This window comes from Psammomys obesus, unplaced genomic scaffold (genome assembly GCF_907164565.1).
Source record: "Psammomys obesus unplaced genomic scaffold, mPsaObe1.curated_primary_1811, whole genome shotgun sequence".
In the NCBI taxonomy this organism is placed as follows: Eukaryota; Metazoa; Chordata; class Mammalia; order Rodentia; family Muridae; genus Psammomys; species Psammomys obesus.
Window position 1 is genome coordinate 11,263,000 of NW_026596073.1, and position 15,216 is coordinate 11,278,215.

Genomic DNA, 15,216 nt, shown 5'->3' on the forward strand with positions numbered 1-15,216 from the left:
CTCACTGGTGTGTGTGGGGGCTCCAGTCCCAGCTAAGGGTTAGTTCTAGGGTTGTCATGATAAAGCGTGTTTTCATCTGTCCTGGCTTAGGAGATGAATCGGTACCGCTCTTGGTGCAGCCTCTTATTTGGTTATGACTGGGTCGGCATTCCACTGGTTTACACACAGGTATCAAACACCGTGCATGTGACCGTGGTGGGGGAGGGACAGGAGAATGGGAATCCAAGGTCAATCTTGGGTATCCTTCCGCAGGGGCCAACCGCTTTTTGTTTGTTTGTTTTGTTTTGTTTTTTTAGATAAGATCTCTAACTGAGACCTAGAACTTGCCATCTTTCATTTAAACTTGCTGGTCAGTGAGGACCCAGGATCTGCCTACCTTCACCCTTTCCCCAGTGTTGGGGTTATAGGAACAAGCCACCATTCCTGGCATTTTTTATGGCGGTGCTTGGACTCGAACTCAGTTCCTCATGCTTGTGCTTGACTAAGCTATGTCCCCAGCCCGGTGCATGTGATTTTTAAACCCGCCTGCAAACTTTGCAGCTAAGTTCCCGTGGGCGGCCAGCATCACCCCCTCACTCTGCCTTCTCTCTCCAGGTTGTCACTCTCGCCGTCTACACGTTCTTCTTCGCGTGCCTGATTGGACGGCAGTTCCTGGATCCCACCAAAGGCTATGCAGGGCATGACCTGGATCTGTACATTCCAATCTTCACCCTCCTCCAGTTCTTCTTCTATGCAGGATGGCTCAAGGTAGTCAACGGTCTCAGGGCCCGAGACACCCCAGAACCTCTCTTGTTCCAAACTCTCCGTGGGGATCCTCTATTGAGTCTTTGGCAAATCGCTCGCAAAAGACTTCACGTGTAATAGTTCAGAGATCTGATTGCTTTTCCATCAAGATTTAAGTGGTGGGCACAGAGGCTGGGCTGCAGCAGTCTGAAGTCATTCTTATGCAAAGAGGTTAGAAGAACATGTTTCTCTTATGGATATTGATTTTTCTCCAAGTCTCTGTGTGCTCCCGCTAGGCTTGCAGTAATGTAATTAAAGTAATAGCTGTGCCTGTGTTGGTCTTTAGGCACAACTGGGCAGAGGAAATGATAGTGGAGAAACAGCCTTTGAGAGCAGACCTGAGCTTTAATACTGTAATAGACCCTTGGTTCTGCTCCACTCTGTAAATCATTATTTGCAATCCCCTAACTAGCTGTCCCATACATTAAATGCATCCCATTAAAAAAAAAAAAAAAAAAAAAAAAAAAAAAAAAAAAAAAAAAAAAAAGCTCATCTGGATTAAAAGCAGGAAGATCAGGATTAACGATGGCATCTACTTTGCCTAAAATCTAAAAGTACGTCAGGGCAGTGAAAACATCTTGTCCAGTCAAGGGTGTGGAACTGTGACTGTTCCCCTCCCCCCCGACTCCCAACCCTCCCCTGATGTAAGTGTGTAAATGTCAGAAGCCTGATTCTCCAACATTTGAAGTACGTGACAGGAAAAAGTCAAAGACAACAGTTTTCTGAAACTATAAAGTGAAATCCAGTGATTCTTTCAAGAAGGCTAACAAAACAAAAATTTCTAAATACTTGGCCTTCCCAACAGCCACCTGTGCTCAGGCCTTTGGGTTGGTACACATTCCCTGAAAATTCCAGTTCTTTTATTGACTTGAATCTCATAAGTATGTTGGCATTTTAAATTATACTCCAGTGACAAACAGCATGTCCTTTAAATGGCAAATATATTTTTACCAGATGACGGTGATTTGTAATAATCTTTACCTGCTTTCTCAGAGTGAGAAAGAGCAGGAGAGACAGAGTGGCTCTTAGAGGGAAAGTGGGCGCTACTGTTTTCAACATCGAGTCACCGCAGTTGATCCAAACGCTCAACCATCCCGTCCTCCTCTTCCATTCTGTCTTGTTTCGCTCTCCCCACCGCCCCTGCTTAATTTCAATGGTCTGTCTGCTCTGTGTCCACGTAAAGTGCTCAGCTGCGCCATGAAGAGGTTAAAGGCTCCTTTTTTTTTTTTTTTTTTTTTTTTTGGTGAAGTACCTAAATCCCTACCCTCTCTAAACTGTTTTTAAAAGGCCAAATATGAAGAGAAACAAGTGTGGCTCTGTTGGAGATAAGCCAGTGTGGGTGGTTCTCACACCAGTGGATTGTGTCTCTAGTTCCAAAGAACTGCTCTATCCCAAGTGTAGAAAACATATCTCTATCTCTTTTACTGCAAACGGTGCCCTCCAGGGAAGTGATCTTCAAGACACACACAATGCGCTGATATGTCACTTTGACTATTAAATGTAGTCTGCAGTAACATATGCAAAACTGAGGCCATAAAAGTGAAAAATATGAATGTAAGAAAAATATTTTTAGGGCTGAAATAATGGCCCATTTAATCTAAGCAAAACATCAGGCCAGAAAAGGAATGCAGCACCTGAAGGAGCCTCCCAGCTGCTCCCGGGAGGCTTGCTCTGCCCAGAGGGACGGCTCTGCCCAGAGGGACGGCTCTGCCCAGGCTGTCCCCATTACAGCCCCCTGGTTCTCCAGGCTGGCCATGCTCTAAGGTCTCCTCGGAGCTTTATTCGGTGTTGCTGCCTGGGCTCAGCCTCTGAGTAAATCAGGGTGTCTGGGGGAGGAACCCAGGCATTTGCTGAAGGTGGGTTCTCTTTTCTTCTGTTGAATTCAGGGAGTGGCTCTCATGCACAGCCGGATGTTGGAAGTGGCAGCTGAGTGGTTTAATTTAAATGCTGAGTGCCAAAAGGAAAAAGTTCCTTTTTTTTTTTTTTTTTTAAATTCTGTGTGGCTCTGTGTGCGTGTGCTAGTATGTGTGGTACATACGCATGAATGTGCAGGGGTGTGCACCCTTCTTAATGCATGTGGAGGCCAGCCTGAGCACAAGCTTGAGTGTCTCCCTCTTCCTCTGTCTCTCTCTGCCCTATTGCCTTGAAACAGGGTTTTTCACTCCACAGGGAGCTTATCATTTCACGAGGCTGGCTGGCCAGAGAACTCTCAGAATCTACCCATCTTTATACCTACATTGCTGCTGTTACAGGCATGCTCAGCCATGCCTGGATTTTTACAGGGGCTCTGGGGATTTGAACTCAGGTCCCTGTGGTTGCAGCTTAAGCACCCTTACATACTAAGTCATCTCCTCAACCCCAAGTCGGTAGAGTTTCTTCCGAATGGTCTCAGAACCTAGAAACTGATTAAACACACACACACACACACACACACATACACACACACACACACACACACACACACACACACATGCACGCATACATGCTCATACATGCACACATAAGTAAAAGAAACCAAAGAACATTGTTCAAAAAGGTTATATTTGACATCTAAGGCTCTTGTTTAAAAGACCATTCTATTCAGGAATATGGTGAGAAAATTTAATATTGATCAAATGCTAGGTGATATATCTAACCAGAAACCAGCTAACTTAACCAGCTAGCTAGCCAAAAGGATAACCGTCTCCCAGGATAACAGACCTATTAGATAAGGGTAACTCTTTCCCGTGAAACTAGGCAAGCCCCTGGTTCCAGCTTGACTCCAGGTCTCAAGTGCAATCACTTGGCAGTTATGTCTCATAACGTACCTTGCTTGTCTTTTATTGCTTTTAATTGTGATCTGTTTTCCATTGCTGTTTAACCTCATGCTATCAACTGAGCCTTTACAGGTGCCTTGAACGCTCAGCCAGGGTAAGTGCCTTGCGTGTAGTTGATGGTCCTTCTGTGTTCACTGGTTTGCGTTGGTTCTGTGGTGCTCCTGGCTTCCCTGGGGCAGGGCAGCACTGTCTGGATAAGCAGGCAGGTCTGTTTGCTGAGCGTGCCTCTGAAGGGGCTCACTCACTGATAAATGCCTGTAGAGTAGCCCACTACCCTGTAGGCTACCCATGAACAGAGCAACAGATCAGGACTGACTAAAGCAAGAGTCAGCCTCTAGCCTACATGTCTCTCTGTCTTCACTCGCGCTATGTCCTTTTACCCTGTGTTCTCAACTGCAGGTTGCTGAGCAGCTGATCAACCCTTTTGGGGAAGATGATGATGATTTTGAAACGAACTGGTGCATTGACAGAAACCTGCAGGTTAGAGGAACTTTTCTGTTCTTTGTGAATAATAATAAATTACCTGTAGACAGACCCTGATGTTTAGCCAAACGTGGAAGAAGCCTAGTGTGCACTGCCGTGTTCCTTTTGGAACCTGGATGGGCCTGGATCTCATCCCCATGCAATTAAGCCAAGGCAATTGACTCTGTGAGTTTCTGTTTGCATCATCTGTCCTCTTTGTCCAGTGCAGGGCAATATTTTACTTCATTTTCTCACCAATTTTGATTTGTCATCCAGAGAGATTGCCAGTGTCATAAAGTGGTACCAGTGTCATAAAGTGGTATCCAGATGTAATCTGCTGTGAATTGCTGACCATAGCCCATGAGCCCCCAGGAATCAGCCATGTAGGCTGCCCTGGCTTCCTTCTTACATCTGCCGTCATGAATGGCTCCCCTTACTCGAAGCAGCACTCTTCCTGCAGGCTGCCCATGAAGGCATGAGGGAATTCTCTTTCTAGGGAGGGCTCCCTTCAGAACCTCTGTCTGCCGGCTTTCACTCCATCCATCTGTTTGAAGCCCTGCCAGTCTGTCAGGGAAGAAGCATAATGTTTCTCTCTCTGTCAAAACTGGATTCCCAGAGGCTTAATGGTTTATTTGTCACTGTGTCTAAGCCAAGACAGAGAGGTCATCACTGTAACACAGGTCTATTGATACACTACTTTTCCAAATAAGCAAATGTAGCCAGGCCTGGTGGCATAGGCCTGTAATCTCAGGACTAGGTAGGCTGAAAAAGGAGAATTACAAGTTCAAATGCATGCTGAGACCCTGTTTCAAAGACAGAAAGAAAGAGAGAGAGAGAGAGAGAGAAGAAGGGAGGGAGGGAGGGAGGGAGGAAGGAAGGAAGGAAGGAAGGAAGGAAGGAAGGAAGGAAGGAAGGAAGGAAGATTAAGATGAAGATGGGACCTATGAGAAGTAGAAGAAGGTAGAGGTGTGTTTTTAGGGTTACAAAAGAAGGACTAAGAACGTTCCTCTCTCTGTGCTACCTGGCGTTAAATAGCAGCTGTCGGGGCCATCAAGACAGTGCTGTACCTGAGAAACTAAGAGAAAGGAGCCTTGCAGATGGCATGAAGCTCCACACTGGGGCACGGAGACAGAGGTGCACAGCTGCAGAGCTCCACTCCAGCGGTGCCCCGTGTTCTTGAACAGGGAAGACCACCTCCCTGCAGCAGCCTCGATGCAGCACGTCTGTCTTTGGGCTTTCGTATTTTCCCTCAGACCGTGTCCTATTGTCCCCTCACTCCCATCCACCTGCTGGAAAGTCCTTCCATCTGAGCAGTTCTAACAGTCTGACAACGATTCTAGGTCTCTCTTTTAGCTGTGGACGAAATGCACATGAGTCTACCCAAGATGAAGAAGGACATTTACTGGGACGATTCTGCGGCTCGGCCACCGTACACACTGGCAGCTGCTGATTACTGTATACCCTCATTTCTGGGCTCAACAGTTCAAATGGGGTAAGCGTGTCTTTAAAAAACCTTTGATATTTTGGAGAACTCCCGGAAATTGTGTGTGGGTGCGTGCGTGCGCGTGCGTGTATGTGCGTGCGTGCGTGTGTGTACATGACAGAGGAGGCATGTGGAGGTCAGAGGGTAGCTTTGTAGAGTCAGTTCTCTCAGTCTACATCTGTATGGGTTCCCAGGGTCAGTCGGGTCATCAGTTATGTACCCACAAACGCATTTCTGGTACAGATGTGACTGTTCCTAGAGGCCATTTCTAAGCTGAATTCCACACATACATATGATGAAATATCATCCTATTCACCCTCAATCTTCCCCCTCCAGCTTCCTTAATATCTCCCCCAAAACATCTGTCCGCCCAACCTCATCACTAGTTCTTTTTCTTTCTTTCTCCTCTTTCTGCTCCTCCTCTTCTTCCTCTTTTCAAAGTCTAATTAATGCTGCCAGTATGTGCACTGGGAAACATATCAGTGGCTACATCTCTTTAAAAAAAAGAGTGATTCTCCCTCGCCCTGCCCAACAGTACGGAGTGGGGCCTTAGGAGCAACAGCTCCCCCCCCCCCCATCTGTGCTGGAATCGGCCAGCTTTATCTCCTACAGGTCTTGTGCTTTTGAAGCAAGTCTGTGTCTGGTTGTTGCTAGGACGCCCTCTGCTGCCCCAGCAGTGCCCTGGCTCCCGACGCCCCGCACTTCAGGTATCTATCTAGCCTCTACTGTACCTGTAAAGCTTCACTCCTGTCTCCAAATCCTTATAAGAAATGGTTTGTGGCACTCTTTCTCCCAAGATGGCTCCCGAGGCTCAAAGCCCTTCTCAGTCCAAAGCCAAGGATGGCTAGAAGTGGCGTTTTAGGAGTCATGGTAAACGGTGAGAGAGATTCAGGCACCAGGAGACTCATGTAGACGTCCTTCAAGTATACCTTACAGAAGTTTGCCCCCAGTAACACCCTCCCACCCCTCCACGCCAGCATGCTCCTCCCTCCCCCAAACCTGGTGCTCAGTCTTAGTGAAGGGCAGCTGCCCGTTGCTGGTCCTCATCAAATCCAGGTCCTCCTCAGCCACAGAGCTTCACGGCCATCTAACAGGCTTCTTTGTTTCGAAAATCAATAACACATTTTTCTGTGAGTTTGCTTTAAGTATGCTTTGTCCTTTCCCCGACTCTGTCCATGGAGGAACACAAAGTCTTTGCAGATCTACCACATAGAGTAAAGGAGACCAGCACCATTACCAGAGTCTGGGAATCTGCTGACTCTATACGCCCAGCTTCTAATGTCCACTTAGCTGTTTCCACATAATGGTTAAAATTATTGAAGGGACACTGGGCAGTGGTGGTGCACATCTTTAATCCCAGCACTTTGGAAGAAAAATAGGCAGATCTCTGAGTTCAAGGCCAGCCTGGTCTACAGAGTGAGTTCCAGGATAGCCAAGCCTACACAGAGAAACCCTGGCCAAAAAACAAAAACAAAAACAAAACAAAACAAATTAAATTATTAAAGGGAATACAAGAATTTTATTTTTTCCGAATATTTGCCCAGATCACAATTTTGCAACTCCTAAGTAAGTGTCTATTCTCTTTAAAAAGAATTAAAATGTTTCTCCTACTACTAAATTTAGAAACATAGACAACTGACAGATCTTTGAGACAGTGCCTGCTGCAGCAGATGATGGAGAGTGTTCAATGAGATTGTAGCTGTAGAATACTGTAGATTGCGGTTGCAGATGCTATTATTATTGTCAGTTAGTCAGGCCTTTGATTTGTGGGTTCCAAACTGAGGTACAGAAAGATCGATTTGATCTAAGTTCTTTTTCATAATAAATCGACTGTGGAGACAGAAAATAAAGCAAATAAGAGAAAAGCAGAAGATATAAAATTCAAAACCGTAGCAAAAAAAAAAAAATTGTCAGAGAGAAGGCCTCTCACCTGCCTTACTTGCCTGCTGGGGAAGGGCACAGGGAAAACCATGGTAAGGGAGGCTTCTCTGAGAGGTCCCACTGAACTCTGCTAGAACCAAAGAAACGATCAGGCAACAGCTCACCTGCTCTGGCTTTTCTGCAGGAGTGAGGGCCAGTAAAGGGAGACCTCACACTCCAGAAAACCTCCCTGCAGGAACACAGCCTATGTACAGGAAGTCAGGCCTGCACAGACATGCCTTATGTGTGCCAGAAATTCTAAAATCAAGGAAGTGTCCTTGAACACCAAGCCAAAGCACCAGGCAGGGCAGCCTAGGAAACTACTCTACACAGTTAGAAATGACTTTCACATTCACACAATACGCATCTCCGCATGAAAAAGAATTCCCTTTGTTGTCAGTATTAAGGAACCCACTCAAACCATAGGTTTTCTTCCTGTCTGCTAGCTATATATAATATATAACCCCTCTTAAATCTGGAGGTCAAATTTAAGCTAGGTATTCACTTGGGCCTTCACATATAGAATACATTCATTCATTTATTTGGGTAATTTTTTCCAGGTTTTTTTTTTTTTTTTTTTCAGATGCTAGACAAGGAGATGAGAAAGAGAAAAATAAGAAGTGGAGTGGGGATAGGTTGAATAGCATCCAAAGGCCTGAAAGACAAGTCCTGGGGTGTGGCAAGGGGCCAGGGCTGGCCTAGGCAGGGGTCTGGGGTTGGGAGCCATAGAGGAGATGAGGGGATGGTACCTGAGTGTCTGGGGCGGCAGAAAGCAAAGCGCTCACATCACCCAGTGCCAAACTGTCTTAATCCAGAGGACGCTTCAGCGAGGCCCATCAGCCTCTGTCCAACCACAGCTTTAACATTCTGTTTTGTAAGTCTAATACCAAATCAGTGCTGATGTTCTGTCCTCCAATCCTGGATAGAATGTGCTAAAACAAACGAACAAACAGTAAACCTTCAGAATCCAGACTCTGAAGGACTGGGAGATGGATCAGCAGGTAAAGCCCTTGTAGTCTCTCACGCAGTAGAGAGAGACTGTCTCCCATCAAGTGGCAGGACCAACACTCAAGACCATCCTCTGACCTCCACACACATGCTGGGGCAAGTGTGAATGAGCACTCACATGCAAGCACACACATCCATGAACAGAATCTGAACGGGGCACCCAAATTAGAAACGATGTCGTGAGCACACTGGCCTTAGGATTTAATTAGTGACAGTTAGTGTGTAGCCAACAACCTCCGTCTGACAAGCCACCTTGTGAGCTAACTGAACAATGGAAGAGTCATCTTCCGTTTTCTCGCCTGAGGTCACCTCAGCTAAGGGTTCAGTTTGTTCTTTTGTCCTGAAATGAGATGCTACTGTTGTAATGATGGCATCTTTTTTGATTAGTTTAACCATGAAGACACTATTAACCAAGATTAAGAAACCATCTGAAGCCAACTGAAAGGAGACCTGTCCACAAAAAGCACATGAAAACACACCCAAGACCTAAGATGAAAATTGGTCTTGGTGGGACAGTAACACTTCCAAGCCCAGGGCTGTGATCCCAGCACTTAAGAAGTTAAGGCCAGCCTGGGCTACCAAGTGATAAAGCCCAGTCTCAAAAAGTTGATCAATTATTAATTGATTGATTAATTAATTAATGAGAAAATAACACTTATAAAACAAGATATGCCACTACGATAAATGCTTAAATACAAGCAGTGTTGTTAAGTATGTGCATGTGTGTATGTGTATTTAAAAAAAAAACAATTCAAGGTTATCTGCTGCTTTTATCTGCATGTGATAGCATTATGGGTCACCCAGAATCCCATTTTTATTTATTTGATGTTCCTTATTGCACAAAGGTTAGAGATGATGAGGAATACAGTATATGGGAGTTAAAGACCTGAAGCCCCATTACTCCCTTTAATCCTGTCATGAAACTCAAAACGCACAACAGAAAAGGAGCAATAATCTCTCAAAAGCTTTAGAAGAACACCAACAAGCTGTCCGCTGTGACAGAGGACTCCAACCTGGAGAAGAGCGGCTGTGGCTGCTGAGGAAATGGGTCACAGTGTGTCAGCGTTGCTGCCTGTGCAGCTGACCTAAAGCGTGCCCGAGCGTGAGGGTGCACACCGCTGCGCCCATTTAAGACTATTGCGGTTTTGGATTTTTTTTTTTTCCTGAGGTTAACAAATACATCACTCCTTACATTTGCAGTAATCTTCTTCCATGTGGCAAAAGGATCCACTTAGTAGAGAGGAGAAATAGCCTGGTCTGCTAAGAATTCCTTCTAGTTAGAAATAGAAGAATTTAAGACTCATTTGGCACTGGGACACTAAACCTCTGTGTCAAAAATGATGACTCTCACTTTTCTGTCTTTATGCCACAACTTGTAAGCATGTTTACCGTACCACAACCCCCCTTTTATAATTATACAAACATACATTCAATACATACAAAGTATTCAAAGTGGTGCAATAGACAATACTAGTTCAAATACAAGAAAATGCATGTTGTAACAAGTAAAGATCTTACTCAAGTTCATCACATCTATTTTTTTCATTAAACTTATTTCTAGGCTATAATTTTCAGCAATCATTTCTTAGCCAATATGTTCAAATAGTTTATTTTTTGCTTTATAAGAAAATAGATAGTCTGGTATACACAGTTGCATGCTTGTGTTATAAACCACTGAAAATAGCCTAAGTTCTAAACCACTAACTTCTACAAAAATGTACTCTGGCACATTGATTTTCTTACCCTTAATGTACCAGAAAGGAAGGAGAGTCAAGCCGCCCAAGGAGAGCAATGCTCATTCCGTTCATCATCTTAGAGCATGGGGGTTCTTCCGTCTGCCCACATCGGGTCACCTTGGGTGCTCAGTCTCACCCTGTAGTGGTATCAGGGGTGTGTATGAATTAATGATCTTTTCAGAGAGAACGTCTGCAGAATGCAGTGGTATACGGGGGAGGGCTGGGCTGTAGAGCCCCTGCCAAGCAGTGAGGACTGTGACAGGACAGCCAGGGCGGTATTGTGAAGTTAGATGCGCTTCAGGAAAAGGGTGGTGGGCCAGATCTGTCATGATTCTTGACTTGAACTCTCAACTAGGCCACGAAGAGGTGGTGAGAAGGTCAAGGCTCTAGTACAGCTTCCAGCCTGGGTGCCTCCCAGGAGGGTCCGCTTGGAGGGAACGGAGGGAAGGCTCGATGGACACACCATTCTGCTCATTGACTTTTCCTTAGCCCCTTGCCTCCCAGTTCAGCACGAGGGTTACTGTCCAGTTGTAAATCCGTAGTCACAGCTTTGACCACCACTCCATCACGGGCAAGGTTAAAAGTAAGTGTTCTCCTCTAATGGGCTTGGTAGCTCTGTTGCCCACGTCTAACTGCTTTTCAGCACACGCCTCTGGCCTGACATGTTCTCAGGCAAATCACCAGCCCTTGCCAGGGTGGCCACCCGACTCTGAGAGCACTACAGTTTGGAAACAGTATAGCTGCCATGGAGAACCGAGCTCACCAGATTATGTGTCACCCTAAGTTCCTCACGTCAGTTATGTCAAGACGACTTTATTATTTGAGTTTAAAATGCCACTTCAAAAGTGGGCGCTGTGCTGTGGTCTTTGATGGCAGGCTCTCGCCTCTTCCTTGTTATAGTAACGTGGGCATGGAGATTGCTCTGTGCCCTGAGCAGGCTGCTTTATAGTCCCCATTGCTCACCCCTTCGCTCTGTGTCTGATGTTTTTGGAGGTGTCCGATAGATGTTTTTAAATGCTGGGGTTTGTTATTCTTTTTCAACACTGGCTATGAAACTAGCTTCAGCGGATACAGCCCTCTGCCGTGCCGCATGCTTTCATTCCTCCTACCCTTCTCACTTTCAAAAGCAAACTGAATAGAACTACCTCCCTCACTGCCCCATGTCCTGCATTGGTGTATGGGTGACTTACAGAGTTAGCGACTTCTAGCAAATGGCACAAAAATAATACTGAAAGGCCAGGGCAGGGCAGTGTTCTCTCCATAGCTCCTGCCATGTAGCTAGCCCTGGCCTCCAGCCCTGAATTTCCCAGCTTCTGCCAGCCCTTGTACATCCTCCACACACCGCCAGTGCCCTTGTCCTACTGTTAACTAGCTGCTAAGTCATCCTATCTAAGGTTTTCAGCTGTCTGGGGAAGCTCCCGGCCGTGGCGACAGTTCTTAAAGAACCCTTTCAAAGCCGCAAAGGGACTTTCTGCTGAGTGTCACCCCCTCCAGCACCCGGGAACTGCTTCTGAGAGTCACCAGTGATTGGCCGAATCCCTTTCACAGAGTCTGTTCTCCCAAAGGCATGCGGCCAGCCTTTTCAACCCCCAAGCAACATGGAAGGCAGGTAAAACGTCATAGCTACTGTTTACCATGCATGATGTCAGATCACTGTTTACCATGTGTGACGTCAGGTCACAGAGGAGTAGGAGTCGCCTGACGCCACACAGCTGCGTGTGCCTGGGAGGCAGCAGCCTGCCCCTCAGTTTCCAGAGTAAGTCATTTGTCCTATTTGAAACAACTCTCCCTCACCCTGTCTGGAGTCTGGTGACTGTGTGCACTCTCTGTGAATGTCCTCCTCTTTCTAATTGCTCGACTATCTCAGTCCAAATGAGTCCTGAAGCACATACCAGCTGTTTCAGCTGGCGGTTCCTAATGCAAAGTAACATAATGAGAGTGTTCCTGTCCCGTCGGGTAATGCTCCTTCTCTGATTGTTTAAGTGCCGTTACGGCCGGGCCTCTGGCATGTACTAAAAATACACTTTAAAAATTAAATAAGGGTGTGGCTATGTTAACCCCCAACACCTCACCAACGAGGTATGTGGTAAAATCCCACTTGGGCAGTAGAAGCAAGAGGATAAGCTTGAAGTCTCTCTGCACAGTGAGGTCAAGAGCAGCCTGAAGTATACTGGACGTTGTCTGATTTTATTGCTTATGCTCTGATCTTCAGGCCGTTCTGTTCTTAAACTATGTTTCTACATATCTGAAACACAAGAATATCGAAACCCCAACTTTTAGAGGAAGGAAAGGATAGGGTATTTTTTAAAGAGAGGAAAGGACAGGCGTTGGGCGTCAGCGACAGAGTCTTTGGTGCCAGCGCTTGGAAGAAAGGTCATCCATTCCGTAATACTGGGGAGTTCTGCTCTGTCCTGGCACAAAGACCATGAGGCCACCTCTCATTACTTCGTCATGAGATCCATGAAACCCCATGTGTCCTTCCAAAAGCTTTGTCCAGTTTCAGGCTGGAGGTGTGGGACACTTCCAAGATATGTTTCCTACCCTACACATTCATTAAGCTGCTTTTCACGTGGCCTTTCCAGGGCAGGCAACAACAAAAACAGATAATTTCAGCCTGGAAGACAGAGCCAAAACCCTCACAGCTCACCCCAAGACTGTCCACCCAGCCTGGACCAACGCCATCCATGTCACACCAACTCAAAAAGCATGCGAAGTCCTGCTAGCCTGTTTGTCTAGGTCACTGCTTTTCTCACTTCTTCAGCTATGCAGTTCTAATTCTTTGCTAAAAAAAAAAAGTTGCGGGCACAAAAACTCAATTTCAAATGTAAATATTTATACACAGGCCTTCTCCCTCTTTTAAACTTGTAAGTAATAGTTACATGACATAATACATTGTCCACGGGAGAGGCTTGGTGAAGTTAACTGTAAATTTAGCAGGTAAATCTCGTGTGTCCACGCCAGACTTAGGAGGCAGGAAAGCACGGTAAGGTGTCCGTGGCGGGTCTCCCCAGTGTGGATCCGTTAGCTGACCTGTCCCCAGTCTGCTCACTTACCTGGCTGGTTTTCTCCAGTCTCACTGAAAGGCACCTCTCCACTACACTAGTGTACAGCTGAAGCTTTTTTCTTTTTTACACTTATTTGGGGGTGTGTGTGTGTGTGTGTGTGTGTGTGTGTGTGTGTGTGTGTTACATACATGGGCCTTTTGTATATGTGGAGGTCAGAAGATAACTTACCAATACCTCGTCTCTCCTTCTACACCTGGGTTCCAGAGGTCAAACTTGGGTGGTGAGGATAGGTGGCAAATGCCTTCATCCAGTGAGCCATCTTGCTGGCCCATTTTGTTTTGTTTTCTTTCTTTAATTTTTTTCCTTTTAAGTCCCAAAGTTTTGAAATAATATGCACACAGATTGTCCCCCCCTAGGAGATGATGTCCCTCATACCAGATGTATCTTAGATGTAGTTAAAGGAAACAATCCAAAATGAATAGTCAGTGTGCCCAGCAGGGAGCATATGCCTGTTCTGTAAAGAGGATGTGCCAGCCTGACCTCATGTTCTCAGAGCACCTCCAGTGTGTCAGTCTTAGTGAGCAACCGCGCTTGTCTGCATCCTCCCTAGCTAAATAGATTTCAGTAAAGTGTGACTAATTAGGTCCTGTGGGCTGACCTAATGGAACCCAACAGGCAGGGTCACTGGGGTCACAGAAGCATGAGTCTGCAGCTCCCAGGGCAATGTAACAGGATCTGCCCTGGCTCCGGAGGGAGGGCATGGCCCGGAGGCTATCTGGTAGCCAAGGACACTGCTGGGACTTCAGAATCACAGCACAAGGACGTAATCGAGCGCCACCCCAGGACACTTAGCTAGGCGATCATTTCATCCATCTTTTATTCATCAACACGGGAACACATTTTCTTTGGCAGTTCTCTTTGCTCTTTCAGGTTTCACCAGCATTCTAACCAGAATTCTCCTTTATGTCACAGAAGGCACGCCTGGCATAAGGCATCTTGTCACTGTGGATGTAATTACTAGCCCTGGACTGGGACAGCACAGTTGCTGTTCCTCCCCGAGCCAGCATGAGCAACTGGCACTTCAGGACAAGCGTTTAAGTTGTTCTTCGAGCCCCATTAAGGCTGAAGTTGACAGAGGTGCTGGACAACCCTGGACTCTGAGGCAGAAATAGAGCTTACTGGCGATGGGCTTCGCCGATGGGCTTCATTGCCTCATATGCACTTATCACTTAAACCTTGAAGGAGAGTAAAAAGAGTAGGCTTGCTCCCCTGCTTCTTGAATGTTAGCATTTCCATGGGAAATTCTTAGCCATGTCAAATCCAGCCACAGAGAGAGACCACCTCAACTCCATATAGCCTTTCCACGGCATCCTGACTCCTCCTCAGCCCTCACTGAGGAGCAGAAATGTGACGCTTTCACCAGACATATCTCTGGTACTTCTGAGGACTGCATTTCACTCATTATTCTGTCCTGGGCTCTAGCGTGTCCTTGGATACCTGGGTGCCAGGCTTTATACCAAAGGGAAAAGCGACAGAAGCATTGGAGTCGGACTCCCGTTTTTGGCCTCACTAGCTACTCAGGCATGATAATTCTCGTAGCTGTACAGTGGTGGTGACAATAGCAATAAGAACGGACCCTGTTATCATCACAGTTACGTGAGCATTAGCTGTGGTTCACATTCCCTCTCCCCCTTTTACAGTAAACTGTTGGGGAGGCACACATACAGAGGCACAGGTATAAAGGTCAGAAGACAACCTTGTAGGGCCTTTTCTTCCCTCTAACCTTTACTTGGGTTCTTGGGGTCAAGATCAACTTGCAGCCTTATGCATGCAGCAAGTACCTTTATGTAATGAGCCACCTCCCCAGTCCTTACAGTCTCTTGAGTTTAGCTGTGACCCATTATTTTTTTATGGAGTAAGGGGAATGATGGGCCCTGGGTACTGTCTTTTTCAATTGAAGAAGAAGAAGAAGAAGAAGAAGAAGAAGAAGAAGAAGAAGAAGA

The 15,216-nt window shown here is 46.2% G+C and overlaps 1 protein-coding gene across 1 annotated transcript in view; it reads left to right on the forward strand.

Annotated features, from left to right (window-relative positions):
• Positions 1–15,216, forward strand: part of Best3 (bestrophin 3) — a 35,505-nt gene that overhangs the window by 17,838 nt on the left and 2,451 nt on the right. The window contains exons 5-8 of the mRNA XM_055626118.1: positions 91–168; positions 595–747; positions 3,999–4,079; positions 5,402–5,553. Coding sequence (XP_055482093.1) covers positions 91–168; positions 595–747; positions 3,999–4,079; positions 5,402–5,553 — 464 coding nt within the window. The remainder of the gene's footprint in view (positions 1–90; positions 169–594; positions 748–3,998; positions 4,080–5,401; positions 5,554–15,216) is intronic.